Genomic DNA, 13,835 nt, shown 5'->3' on the forward strand with positions numbered 1-13,835 from the left:
GTCTATGATCAGTTTTAAAAACTATGTCAAATGGTGCTTGTAAAAAATGTTTTAAAGTGCGTTCATGACACCCAGTGACACAAATGCTAAGTTGTTTCATATGCCACGACTCTATAAAATGACATAAAAGCTTTATTACAGCGCAGATACGTCAACAACAGACCATTTCCTATGATATATTGTTGATAATGTACTCTGTCGACAGACTATTTAAACTCGGACATCGTAGGTAATGTTGTCTTTCTACAGGCTTCGACTGGTGCATAGTGGGTAATGTAGTCTCTTCTCCTCTCCCCACTCTCAGTGGTGAGGTCCACCTCGGTGCGGGAGTTCACAGTGGTGTCGGCGGAGCGCGGCTCGGAAACATTCACCTTTCAGCTGCATCAGAACATCACGTACCACGACTGCCGCCACGGGCTTAGAGCGGGGCCTGAGACGCTGCAGCTGACCACGGAGCGTGTCTTTGTCATGTACGTCAAGGACGAGAACATCTTGAGATACGCCATCACCAACAAGATAAGCCCAGTCGGAGGTCAGTTCAAGTTTAAGTGCGGAAGCTTTTGTCCATTTTTCTTCTCGGTAGTGTTGTCTGTGAGGTTGTGTGATGGGAAATGGTATGGGGCTGGGTATGTGTTTTGTTTGGTTGTGCAGTCGTTTGTGAAAGATGACAATTAGAAAGGTAAAGTTTCCGGGTAATTTTAGCATACAATAGGAATTTTAAACCTGTTATTAAACTAGTATTAAATGAAGTAGAGTCAGTTGAGTGTGGGCGTATGTCAACTGTGAACATGTCTTATTTTGGATGATGTCTTCGCTAGCATTAGCCATAGAAGTCCAGTATCTGCTGTTGAATCACTGCTGAGTATGTACAGTACTCCCCCTCAGCCTCTAGTGGCCCTCCCCACCTCCCTCCCTCCTTCCCCTCATTTTTGGGATGGCTCCGTTATTAACACGTTGACAGATGACACACTGAGTAATCCCCCTCTTTCTCTCCTCTCACTGGATCTCTGTGCCGGCGTGAGTTGCTCTCTCTCTCTTTCTCACTCCTTATCCCACTCCCTCCATCTCACTTTTTAATTTCCCACATCCCATGATATCAAGATGGATCTCAGCCCACCTGTCGCTGCTGTTCAGATACTGTAAAGAAAGGAAAGCCACCTGCCTCAGGTTTTCCGACAGCCAGTAGAAACTAGACAACGATCCATAATTCAGTGAAGCTGAAGGTTTGCATCGCAAATGGCACTTTATTTCCTATAAAGATCACTACTTTCCACCAGGGCACATAGGGCTCTGGTCAAAAGCAGTGGTGGAAAAAGTACCCAAATGTCATACTGTAGTAAAGGTACCTCAATAGAAAAGGACTCAAGTAAAAGTGAAAGTCACCCAGTAAAATACTACTTCAGTAAAAGTATACTTTAAATATACTTAAGTATCAAAAGTACATGCACATTTCTTATATTTAGCAAACCTGACAGCACAATTTTCTTTTTTTTATTTACAGATAGTGAGGGGCACAATCCAACACTCAGACATAATTTACAAATGAAGCATTTGTGTTTAGTGAGTCCGCCAGATCAGAGGCAATAGGGATGACCAGGGATATTCTCTTGATAAGTGCATGAATTTGACAATTTTCCTGTTATGCTAGCCATTCAAAATGTAAGGAGTACTTTTGGGTGTCAGGGAAAATGTATGGAGTAAAAAGTAAATTATTTTCTTCAGGAATGTAGTGAAGTAAAAGTTGTCAAAAATATAAATAGTAAAGTACAGATACCACCAAAAACGACTTAAGTAAAAATATTTTAAAGTACTACTTAAGTACTTTACACTACTGGTCAAAAGTGGTGCACTACGTAGGGAGTAAGGTCAGATTTGTGATGCAGACTACTATGGCTTTGGCAGATATGGCTGCATGCCTATAATATAGCCCAGCGTGTACAGAGCCAGACTCATTGTCAGTGTAACAAATCAGTTAGGAAATCACTCCCCTATGTGCGATAAATCCAAGCACTAAAACCCATCTAGACATGTGTATCACACTTGATTTCTCACTTGATATCTTCCTCCATAAAATAGCTACATTCTTACGCTAGGTCTCCGCAGCGGTAAGCCTAGAGTCAGTGAAGATGTATGCCTTTATGGTACCCGTTTGGGTCAAGGTTTGGACATGGTTGTAACAGGAATGAGCTTGTTATGACGTCAACCCCGTTACAGTGCTTTTAAGTTCCAGAGATGAGGTTAATCATACACAAAGGGAGGGGAGTTCACCCCCCCCCCCCTCCCTTTACATCACTTAGTCACACAGGTGAAGTCTGGGACCCTCTTTGGAGACCGGGTGAGTCTGGGATATGTCTCCTTGCATATTTCTCCCATCCCCCCTCAAAGAGAGTGGGAGGTTAGCGTGCGCCTCCGCTGAGGTCCCACCTGTGGGCTCAGGACAACCTGTACCCCTTTCACCTCATCATCCTATTATTCCTCATCCTCCATTCCTCCCCTATCCTCCCTTCCCACACACGTGAGGCTGACGCGATATATTTGAACGGAAGATATAAGGAAATCCGAGGGGATGAGGTTTGCTGCGGCAGCACCTGCATCTGTGAAAGAGTCGTGTTTTGCCGTAATGTTTCCCTCTTTTGAACAACCGTTCGTCTTCTTTGTCGTAAGCAATATTGTAAGAAGCTTACACTGAAATGTTTGACAGGACAGGCCTCCAGTGCGGCCGACGGAGGAAGAGGGAGATGCACTCGCACATAGATGCACTCGCACATAGATGCACTCGCACACAGATGCACGGACATCCACACACTTACAATATGCACACACACACACACACACACACACACACACACACACACACACACACACACTAGTATTTAGCTCAACCCCATCAGCTGTATTGCGATGAGCGGTCATGCAGAGGGGGATGTCAGTGCTAGAGGAAGGGGGGTTATTGTTAATCTCTGCTCCTCTCTGGGAAATAATATCCCTTCCAATGACAGATTTACAGGAAGGGGGGGGGGGGGGGGGGGGGTTCGTGAGGAATAGCTGAGGAGTGATGTCATGGGAACCAGAGCAGAGACCCGGGAGCGATACCATGTTTCCGATGCCCCAGGAGAGAGCTCCGATCACAGGGAAGGAGAGAGGGGGAGGTGGGGTTGGGCCTGGGGGACATGGGGGCCAAACCAGCTGGGTGTGGGGGTCCAGCTGGTGCTGTCTGGGAGTTCATGGGTAAAATACATGTAATTACTCTGGCTGAGTGAATCATGATTGGGGATTGGGACAAACTGACTGTCATGGCTGTGATGGACTGTAGTCCCAAATGGTATCCTATACCCTTTTATAGTGCACTACTTTTGGCCAGGGCCCATGGTGCTCTTCAAATCATACAGAAATTGTTGAAGCAAAATGCAGCCATTGTCCTTTCACCTCCCCTCTCAATTCCTTTTCCCGTTTTTACATTTTGTTTGTTTTTAGTGTCACACAAATGCACGCACTCACACAAACAATTGAAAACAATCACAGTAGGATATTTAATTGTTACCCTGAAATTTATGTACCTTACCTTGATTGTTTTCAGTGAAAATGGTCTAAAAGAAACAAAAATAGCTTCTTAGCAAAGAGCAATTTTTCAGGCAAGAATTTTGCTAGGACTGACCGGGAGTGGGATAAGTGGGGAGGGGAAGACAAGCTGTCATTGGCAGAGAGATTTGGAACTCTCTTTCTTATTCGTCTATTAACTGACGTACCGCCTGGTGATGTCACCAGGCAGGCCAAAACTCCATCCCACCAAAACAAGCCGAAATTTCAGCCGGTCTTTTCAAACAGCTCTTACACTAAAGGGGATTATCATAATTTTCACAATTTCACAGTATTATTCCAACCTCCATAGTGTGTGTGTGTGTAAATATATATATAACACAGGAAATCACGTTTATGATTAAACTGGGCCTTTAATGTGACTGTGGAAGTAGGAATGGAAAGAGAGAGGAAAAGAGAGAGGGTGGGAAGGAAGGAAGAGTCTCTGAGAATTGAGGAGAGAGAGCAAGAGGCAGAATGAGGGGCAAGGAAAGAGGGAAGAAGAGCAAGTGAAGAGGACTAAGGAGAAGAAAACAGTTAAATGAGAAGGAGAGGACAGAGAAAGAGCGGGAAAGAGAGGAATAAAGGCATCAGCATGCTTCTGTTCGGCTGGCGCCTCCCTTACGAAAAAAGATTGCAGTCAGAGTGCAGTATAACTGCAGTACGCTGCAAATACTGCGTCCAAAATAAGTAATTTTTTTGTATACCTATTTTTTGTTGTTGCATTTGAACCTTTTTCTCCCCAATTTCGATCTTGTCTCATCACTGCAACTTCCCAACATGCTCGGGAGAGGCAAAGGTGGAGTCATGCGTCCTCCGAAACATGACCCATCTAACCGCGCTCCTTAACACCCGGCATGCTTAAACCTGTCTAGGACTGGGGTTCCGCTAGCGGAACTCCTCCCACATTCCACTGAAAAGGCAGAGCGCGAAATTCAAAAAATATTTTTGAGAAATATTTAACTTTCACACATTAACAAGTCCAATACAGCAAATGAAAGATAAACATCTTGTGAATCCAGTCAACATTTCCGATTTTTAAAATGTTTTACAGCGAAAACACCACGTATATTTATGTTAGCTCAACACCAAATACAAAAAAGCACAGACATTTCTTTCACAGCACAGGTAGCATGCACAAAACCAACCTAACTAACCAAGAACCAACCAAACTAACCAAGAAACAACTTCATCAGATGACAGTCTTATAACATGTTACACAATAAATTTATGTTTTGTTCGAAAAATGTGCATATTTGAGCTATAAATCAGTTGTACATTGCAGCTACCGTCACAAATAGCACCGAAGCAGCCAGAGTAATTATAGAGACCAACGTGGAATAACTAAATACTCATCATAGGACATTTCTGAAAAATGCATGGTGTACAGCAAATGAAAGACAAGCATATTGTGAATCCAGCCAATATTTCAGATTTTTTAAGTGTTTTACAGCGAAAACACAATATAGCATTATATTAGCTTACCACAATAGCCAGAAACACAAGCCATTTACCAGCAGCAAAAGTTAACGATTGTAACAAACCAGCAAAAGATATATATATATATATATTTATTTATTTTTTAAATAAATTTTATCCCATTTTCTCCCCAATTTTCGTGGTATCCAATCGCTAGTAATTACCATCTTGTCTCATCGCTACAACTCCCGTACGGGCTCGGGAGAGACGAAGGTCGAAAGCCATGCGTCCTCCGACGCACAACCCAACCAAGCCGCACTGCTTCTTAACACAGCGCGCCTCCAACCCGGAAGCCAGCCGCACCAATGTGTCGGAGGAAACGCCGTGTACCTGGCCCCCTTGGTTAGCGCGCACTGCGCCCGGCCCGCCACAGGAGTCGCTGGAGCGCGATGAGACAAGGATATCCCGACCGGCCAAACCCTTCCTAACCCGGACGACGCTATGCCAATTGTGCGTCGCCCCACGGACCTCCCGGTCGCGGCCGGCTGCGACAGAGCCTGGGCGCGAACCCAGAGACTCTGGTGGTGCAGTTAGCACTGCGGTGCAGTGCCCTAGACCACTGCGCCACCCGGGAGAAGATATATAATTTTTGACTAACCTTGATAAGCTTCATCAGATGACAGTCCTATAACATCCGGTTATACATACACTTATGTTTTGTTCGAAAATGTGCATATTTAGAGCTGAAATCAGTGGTTATACATTGTGCTAACGTAGCATCTTTTTCCCAGAATGTGCGGATATTTTTCTAAAACTCACCTATTCTGACCAAATAACTATTCATAAACATGACAAAAAAATACATGTTGTATAGGAAATGATAGATACACTAGTTCTTAATGCAATCGCCTTGTTAGAATTCTAAAAATAACTTTATTACGACATCCAGCTTACGAAAATCTGGGCGCTACCTAATAGTACACATGTTTGACAGATATATGAAATAGCATCATAAAATGGGTCCTACTTTTGATGATCTTCCATCAGAATGTTGTACAAGGGGTCCTTTGTCGGGAAAAATCGTTGCTTGGTTTTAGAATGGCCTTTTTCCCTCGCGAATTAGCAAGCAAAACTAGCCAAGTGGTGCTAAGCTGTCCATCTTCACCAAACGCAAAGAACGCAACACGTCTAAACTCCCGAAAAAATTTCAATAATCTAATAAAACTATATTGAAAAAACATACTTTACGATGATATCTTCACATTTATCAAACAAAATCCAAGCCGGAGATATAAGACGTCTATAACGATTGCTTTTCAGAAGCCAATACTGGTGACCTTTATGCGCTTCCTGAACAAACGAATTCTGGGGTCATGTCATTCCAAGCTGTCTCTTTTGACCATAGAAAGAGATTGAGACCCCATTTCACCTCTCACAGCCTATTGACATCTAGTGGAAGGCGTATGAAGTGCATGTATAGTCACAAATCTCAAGCAAAATGATAGGGAGGCCCTGGAACAGAGCCTCGATTTTAGATTTTTCACTTTCTGACAGGAAGTTTGCTGCAAAATGAGTTCTGTTTTACTCACAGATATAATTCAAACGGTTTTAGAAACTTGAGAGTGTTTTCTATCCAATAGTAATAATAATATGCATATTGTACGAGCAAGAATAGAGTACGAGGCCGTTTAAATTGGGCATGATTTTCCCCCAAAGTGTAAATAGCACCCTCTATCCTCAACAGGTTTTAACCCGGAAGCCAGTCGCACCAGGGTGTCGGAGGAAACACATTTCAACTGGCGACCGGGGTCAGCCCGCTTGCACCTGGCCCACCACAAGGTGTCACCAGAGCGCGATGAGCCAAGTAAAGCCCCCCCTGGCCAAACCCTCCCCTAACCCGGATGACGCTGGGCCAAGTGTGCGCCTTCCTATGGGACTCTCATTCCCGGCCGGTTGTGGCACAGCCCGGGAATGAACCCGGGTCTGTAGTAATTCTGTACACTGCAGTTATTCTGCAATTACTGCGTCCACAATACCACAGTCTACTGCAGTTACTGCACTTTTAACTGCAAGGGTTAGCCAAACCGAATGAGTTTGTCATTAATTTTGACGTTTTTGCCGAGGAGATCTTAGACGCGCAATTTTTCATCTGATTAAGATGTTTGCTGTAGTATTTCTCATTGAAAAAATGTGAAAACGAGTCACCTCTCCAATGACAACAAAGACTTTATTGAAGAATCCCTACTGTTGACCAATCACTGACGAAGGGGCTCAGACTTCGGCTTGCCGGCAGAAAAAATGTTATGTGCCCGAACAAAAACGTCACAAAATGCTGTCATAATATATGCACAAACTTCGAAGAGACAGTAAAGAGGGAAGAGTGGGGGGGTGAAGGGAAAGAGGACAGTACAGAAAACGATGGTCGAGTGTTCTTCCCTCTTGTCGTCCCTTGAAAAACAGTATTATACTGGGGCCCCTTTGACTCTTTCCCAGGAGAGTCTCTTATTTTGAACACAATGGGGTCCCGTCTTCTCCCTTTAAAACAGAAGATCAGAGAGAACGAGTGTAGTTAACCCCCCCTAGCGTGTTTTTAACGATACTTGTTCAAGGGACCCCCCCCTTCTCGTAAACACTGAGAAGAGAGTGAGGGATGTCTTTTGTTGTGTTTTACTGCCATTTTAAGCGTGTCATGCGAGCCAGGTCAAGTGCTTTGACCCTCAAGGTCGCCCAGAGCGGCTGTGGAGGAGCACCAGCTGTGTTTAAATCCTTTGCCTCCAGTATCGGCACAGTTAGCCAATGCAGCTACAGTAAAAGTTGTTTTCAAATGGAATTGTTATATTGGGCTTTCACATTGTACACATCACCCCATACTGTTGCTCGGAAGCCATTTTATGCTAGAACACTCACCCCTCATCGGTTTGATGTGAAACCATTGTGACTGACTGGGTCTCCCGGGTCTCCTGCTCACCATATTATTGCGTTAGCCCGCTGAGCTTACTCAGGTAACTCATCATGCGAGTGTGGTCCACGGAACCATCTCCTTTACGCCATCATACTCCAACCATAACACAGTATACATACACTGAATCATCATACCATGTCAACCCTCCATATTTCTTATAGTCACATCCAATACTTGTGGGTTTAATCATGTAAAGACTATGGTTATTGGCTATACGATTTGGACAGTTCAAAATTCTTCCCATACACGTTCCTATTTCCAACTCGATTTGTCTGTGTTCTGTGACTATATAATGTTGATTGTGAGTCATCTGTGGTTTTGGGGAAACCCTGGCCTGCACTCATCCGGTTACTCATCCATCTCTCTCTTTCTCTCAGTGTTTTGTCTCTGTCTCTCTCACTCAGTCTCTCTCTCTCTTTTTTGGGGGGGGAGGACCCTGGCCTGCACTCATCCGGTTACTCATCCAGCTCTTTCTCCCTGTCTCTCTCTTTCTCCCTCTCTATCTCTCTTTCTCTCAGTCCCCCTCTCTCTCTCTCTCTCTCTCTGTTTGTCTCTGTCTCTCTCACTCACTCAGTCTCTCTCTCTCTCTCTCTCTCTCTCTCTCTCTCTCTCTCTTTCTCTGTGTGTTTGTCTCTCTCACTCTCTCTCTCTCTCTCTGTGGTAGTCTGGTATTTATTTGCCTTGTCTGCCATGTGGTCCATGGCTGTGTGTGAATGTGTCTTGTCTTACATGGATAATTGTACATGAGGTCGTACAATTAGGCCAGGAATGCTTTTGTTTCTGCCTGGTTTCCAGGGAATCGAGTCGACTTGCCATTCACCATTGGATAGATTACAACTCCCGGATTTCAATCTTCATATATGATATATAAACTCACCGGCCAGTTTATTAGGTACACCACCATGTCCACGAAAATGGATTGCTCCTACAGACAGTGAGTCACATGGCTGTGGCTTGCCCTATAAAGGAGGCGGACAGGCATCGAGGCATTCAGTTACTGTTCGATTGAACATTAGAATGCAACTTTTTAACGTGGTGTGATCGTCGGTGCCAGGCGCGCCGGATCCAGTATCTCCGAAACGGCCGCCCTCCTGGGCTTTTCACGCACAACATTGTCTAGACTTTCCAGAGAATGGTGCGTACAAACAATAGTATGCAAGTATAAACACCATGGGACCAGCCATCATACCGCTCAGGAAGGAGACGCGTTCTGTCTCCTAGAGATGAACGTACTTTGGTGCGAAAAGTGCAAATCAATCTCTGAACAACAGCAAAGGACCTTGTGAAGATGCTGGAAGAACACAGGTACAAAAGTATCTATATCCACAGTTAAACGAATCCTATATCGACATAACCTGAAAGGCAATTCAGCAAGGAAGAAGCAACTCCTCCAAAACCGCCATAAACAAGCAAGACTACGCTTTGCAACTGCACATGGGGACAAAGATCATACTTTTAGGCGAAATGTCCTCTGGTCTGATGAAACAAAAATAGAACTGTTTGGCCATAATGACCATCGTTATGTTTGGAGGAAGAAGACGGAGGCTTGCAAGCCGAAGAACATGTTGTGGGGGGTGCTTTGCTGCAGGAGGGTCTGGTGCACTTCACAAAATAGATGGCATCATGAGGGAGGAACATTTGGTGGATATATTGAAGCAACCAAAATCTCAAGACATCAGTCAGGAAGTTAAAGCTTGGTCGCAAATGTGTCTCAAAATGGATAATGACCCCAAGCATACTTCCAAAGTTGTGGCAAAATGGCTTAATGACATAAAGTCAAGGTATTGGAGTGGCCATCACAAACCCCTGACCTCAATCCCAGAGAAAATGTGTGGGCAGAACTGAAAAAGCATGTGCAAGCAAGGAGGCCTGCAAACCTGACTCAGTTACACCAGCTCTGTCAGGAGGAATGGGCCAAAATTCACCCAACTTATTGTGGGAAGATGGTGGAAGGCTACCTGAAACGTTTGATCCAAGTTAAACAATTTAAAGGCAACGCTACCAAATACGAATTTAATGTATGTAAACCTCTGACCCACTGGAAATGTGATGAAAGAAATAAAAGCTGAAATAAATCACTCTCAACTTTTATTCTGACATTTCATATTCTTAAAATAAAGTGGTGAGCCTGACTGACCAATTTTGTTTTACTAGGTTTAATTGTCAGGAATTGTGTAAAACCGAGTTTAAATGTATTTGGCTAGGGTGTATGTAAACTTCCGACTTCAACTGTATATTTTCTTCCCAAGACCTCAAAAGTGGTTTCCTGGTGTGTTTTAATCATTATTGTGGAATAAGAACATCCAATGTTGTTATCTTTTTATTAAAAAAGTGTGATTTTGATAGTGAAAAAGTGGCGAATACATTTATTGTCTGGTAAAAATTGAGTGGCTGGTTAGATTTTTTGATCTACCTGCCACAGTGGCTGGTTGACCAAAAAGTTAGTTTTTTGACCGTGTTCATAAACCATGTTCCGGGTCATTCCAAAACCAATCATGGGCATTTGTTTACACCTTGTTCAGTCATGTTACCTGGTTAGCTAGCTAGCTAACATCCTGGTCACTTTATCAGTATATTTAAACATTTGGGGGCACAGAAAGAAATGAAAAGGGATAGCTTCTTTAGAAGAGCAATTATTATACCAGTTGAATGGATGACTGATCTTTTGCATGTCATCACTCAAACTTGAACGCTCTTAAAGAGACAGTGTACATTTTCAATGTATTGCATCTCAATAGGTAGTGCATTTACACAATGCAGAAATCGAATATTCCACAAATGACTGTAATTTCAATGAGAGGTTTTTGTACCAACATTTTAGCTTTTTATATAAAAAAAACAAATGTCTTCACATGGTTAAATATTAGTTTCTAGAGCACATGTGCTTCAAAAGTAGTTAGAATTCATATAGGCCCAATATGCTTTATCTCAATCAATAAAAAATATACATATCTTCTGGTGCTCCTAGATTTGATGTTGTGCTCCTAACTTTAAGTTGGGAGCACCAGTGCTGGGAACACATCTGTTTAATTTAGAGCCCTGCCTACGTGTATTGTATTGTATCTACACAAACAATGCGTCATGTGCGTAATGATCATTTGGGGTGAACTATGTATATATTTGAAGACGGTATCACTCGGTCTGCTTGACCAGATGGATTTAAATGTTGTGATTTAAAGGTGGTAAATTGGAAGCATATTCAGTGTGCGGGCCTTTCTCTTCTTAACAAGCAGTATTAACCACAAACAAATGGTACGGGTAAGGCACTTATTGGAGTCTTTGAATCCCATACATTGATGTGTGTCCCACGTTGAACTAACACTTTTAGTCTTGAAGGCTTCATAGTTGCTTCACAAATCAATTAGTCGCCATCCAATAGAGGCCACGTGGCAAAGCGCCAGCTGTAAGTACCTCTTATAACGCCTTTTTTTTTTATTTTATTTTTTACATAGTATCAATTTGCTGATAGATAATCTTTTCAGAATCTAGGCCATGCTAAGGCTTCAAAAGATGTTAGTTTTAGGTGGTACTGTAAATCCCAACTAACTGGGTTTGTAACAAAAGATGTGCTCCTTGTCTCCTCAGTGGAACCGTCAGACCCTGCCCAGGTGAACCCGTGCTACTCAGGAACCCATGACTGTGACACCACCGCCCAATGTCTGCCCGGAGAGGGCCAGCAGTACCAGTGCCAGTGTGCCACTGGGTACAGGGGCGACGGGCGCAACTGTTATGGTAAGAGAGGGGTACTGTGGATGGGGTGGGTCTTTGGGGGATGGAAGTGTTAAAAGGAGCAGAGCTTTTGAAAACGTGTTTTCTTTCTTGGTGGTGTGGATCAGCTTTAATATTGCAGATAGATTGTAGCTTCCATCATTGTAATTGTCTGTATCATTTCCAATCCCCATAAACATATTTGCATATACACTACCGTTTAAAGGTTTGGGATTACTTAAAAATGTCCTTGTTTATAAAAGAAAAGCACATTTTTTTTGTCCATTAAAATAACATCAAATTGATCAGAAATACAGCGTAGACATTGTTAATGATGTAAATGACTATTGTAGCTTTTAGATCATTTTTAATGGAATATCTACAGAGGCCCAATATCAGCAACCATCACGTTGTGTTAATCCAAATGTATCACTTTAAAAGGCTAATTGATCATTAGAAAACCCTTTTGCAATTATGTTAGCACAGCTGAAAACTGTTGTTCTGGTTATAGAAGCAATAAAACTGGCCTTCTTTAGACTAGTTGAGTTTCTGGAGCATCAGCATTTGTGGGTTCGTTTACAGGCTCAAAATTGCCAGAAACAAAGACCTTTCTTCTGAAACTCGTCAGTCTATTCTTGTTCGGAGAAATTAAGGCTATTCCATATGAGAAATTGCCAAGAAACTGAAGATATTGTACTACTCCCTTTACAGAACAGCGCAAACTGTCTCTAACCAGAATAGAAAGAGGAGTGGGAGGCCCCGGTGCATAACTGAGCAAGAGGACAAGTACATTAGAGTGTCTAGTTTGAGAAACAGACCCCTTACAAGTCCTCAACTGGCCGCTTAATTAAATAGTACCCGAAAAACACCAGTCTCAACATCAACAGTGAAGAGGCGACTCAGGGATGCTGACCTTCTAGGCAGAGTTGCAAAGAAGAAGTCGTATCTCAGACTGGCCAATAAAAATAAAAAATTAAGATGGGCAAAAGAACACAGACACTGGACAGAGGAACTCTGCCTAGAAGGCCAGCATCCCGGAGTCGCCTCTTCACTGTTGACGTTGAGACTGGTGTTTTGCGGGCACTATTTAATGATGCTTCCAGTTGAGGACATGTGAAGCGTCTATTTTTTTTAAAAATAAATAAAAAATCTATGGCTATAAAAAAAAATCTATAATCTTGATTTAAAAATAGTGATATTTTAAAGATGATTTCATTTTCAAATAACCAAAGTGAGAGGTTGTAGTCTGAATAAAAGGGAAAAGGCCATTCTTCAACATGGGGTGAGATATTCTTACGAATCTGCTCGAGAACCAGATTGGATTAAAGTATATATTTTGTATGACTGAAACCTTTAGTGAGATGTCTAAATGCTTTAATATTTAATCATTTCTGCCCTCCAATTTCATATTCATTATATAAATACGCCCATTTAATTTTGTCTGGCTAAACAGTTAATCAAGGTGTTACGTACGTCGTCGGAATGAGACCAAAGCGCAGCGTGGAAAGTGTTCATTGTACTTTATTAGAATGAGCACCAAAAACAACAAAGGGGAAAAAACGAACGTAAAGCTCTGCAGGGCAGACAGCAACCCACAAACTAAGGTGGAAAACAGGCTGCCTAAGTATGATTCCCAATCAGAGATAACGATAGACAGCTGCCTCTGATTGGGAACCATACCCGGCCAACAAAGAAATAGAAAACTAGAATGCGCACCCAAATCACACCCTGACATAACCAAATATAAAGGCTCTCTAAGGTCAGGGCGTGACACAAGGCGATTTTTCCATGAATAGACAGGTATTTTCCTTTCCATGGTAGCAAGATCATATTTATTTTTGCTAACTGTCTATTAACAGGTATTGTAGTGAGAATTTCTTTTTTTCGGGATATGAATACTGAGTATGTCCACATCACCATCAGACCATTTTATTGGCAAACTATACAGTAATGTAAAAGTTAGATTTTTTTGTGATCCAATACGTAATACAAGTCCACTTAATTTTGTTGTAATCCAAAGAGGTTTGAAAAAATATCTGGATCCTCTACTGAACATTTGGCACACTCTGTTTGAGAATTCACATTTTTATGGGTGCCATATTGACACGAAAAAGTCTATGACAATCACATTGTAGTTACTGACTTTGCAGAACTCATGGCTAGCTAGGAG

At 42.5% G+C, this 13,835-nt stretch overlaps 1 protein-coding gene across 1 annotated transcript in view; it reads left to right on the top strand.

The window, feature by feature from the left end:
* The window catches only part of nid2a (nidogen 2a (osteonidogen)), a 122,036-nt gene that overhangs the window by 47,586 nt on the left and 60,615 nt on the right, over nt 1–13,835 (top strand). Inside the window, exons 8-9 of the mRNA XM_055864163.1 lie at nt 305–532; nt 11,543–11,689. Coding sequence (XP_055720138.1) covers nt 305–532; nt 11,543–11,689 — 375 coding nt within the window. The remainder of the gene's footprint in view (nt 1–304; nt 533–11,542; nt 11,690–13,835) is intronic.

This window comes from Salvelinus fontinalis, chromosome 16 (assembly GCF_029448725.1).
Source record: "Salvelinus fontinalis isolate EN_2023a chromosome 16, ASM2944872v1, whole genome shotgun sequence".
Lineage (NCBI taxonomy): Eukaryota > Metazoa > Chordata > Actinopteri > Salmoniformes > Salmonidae > Salvelinus > Salvelinus fontinalis.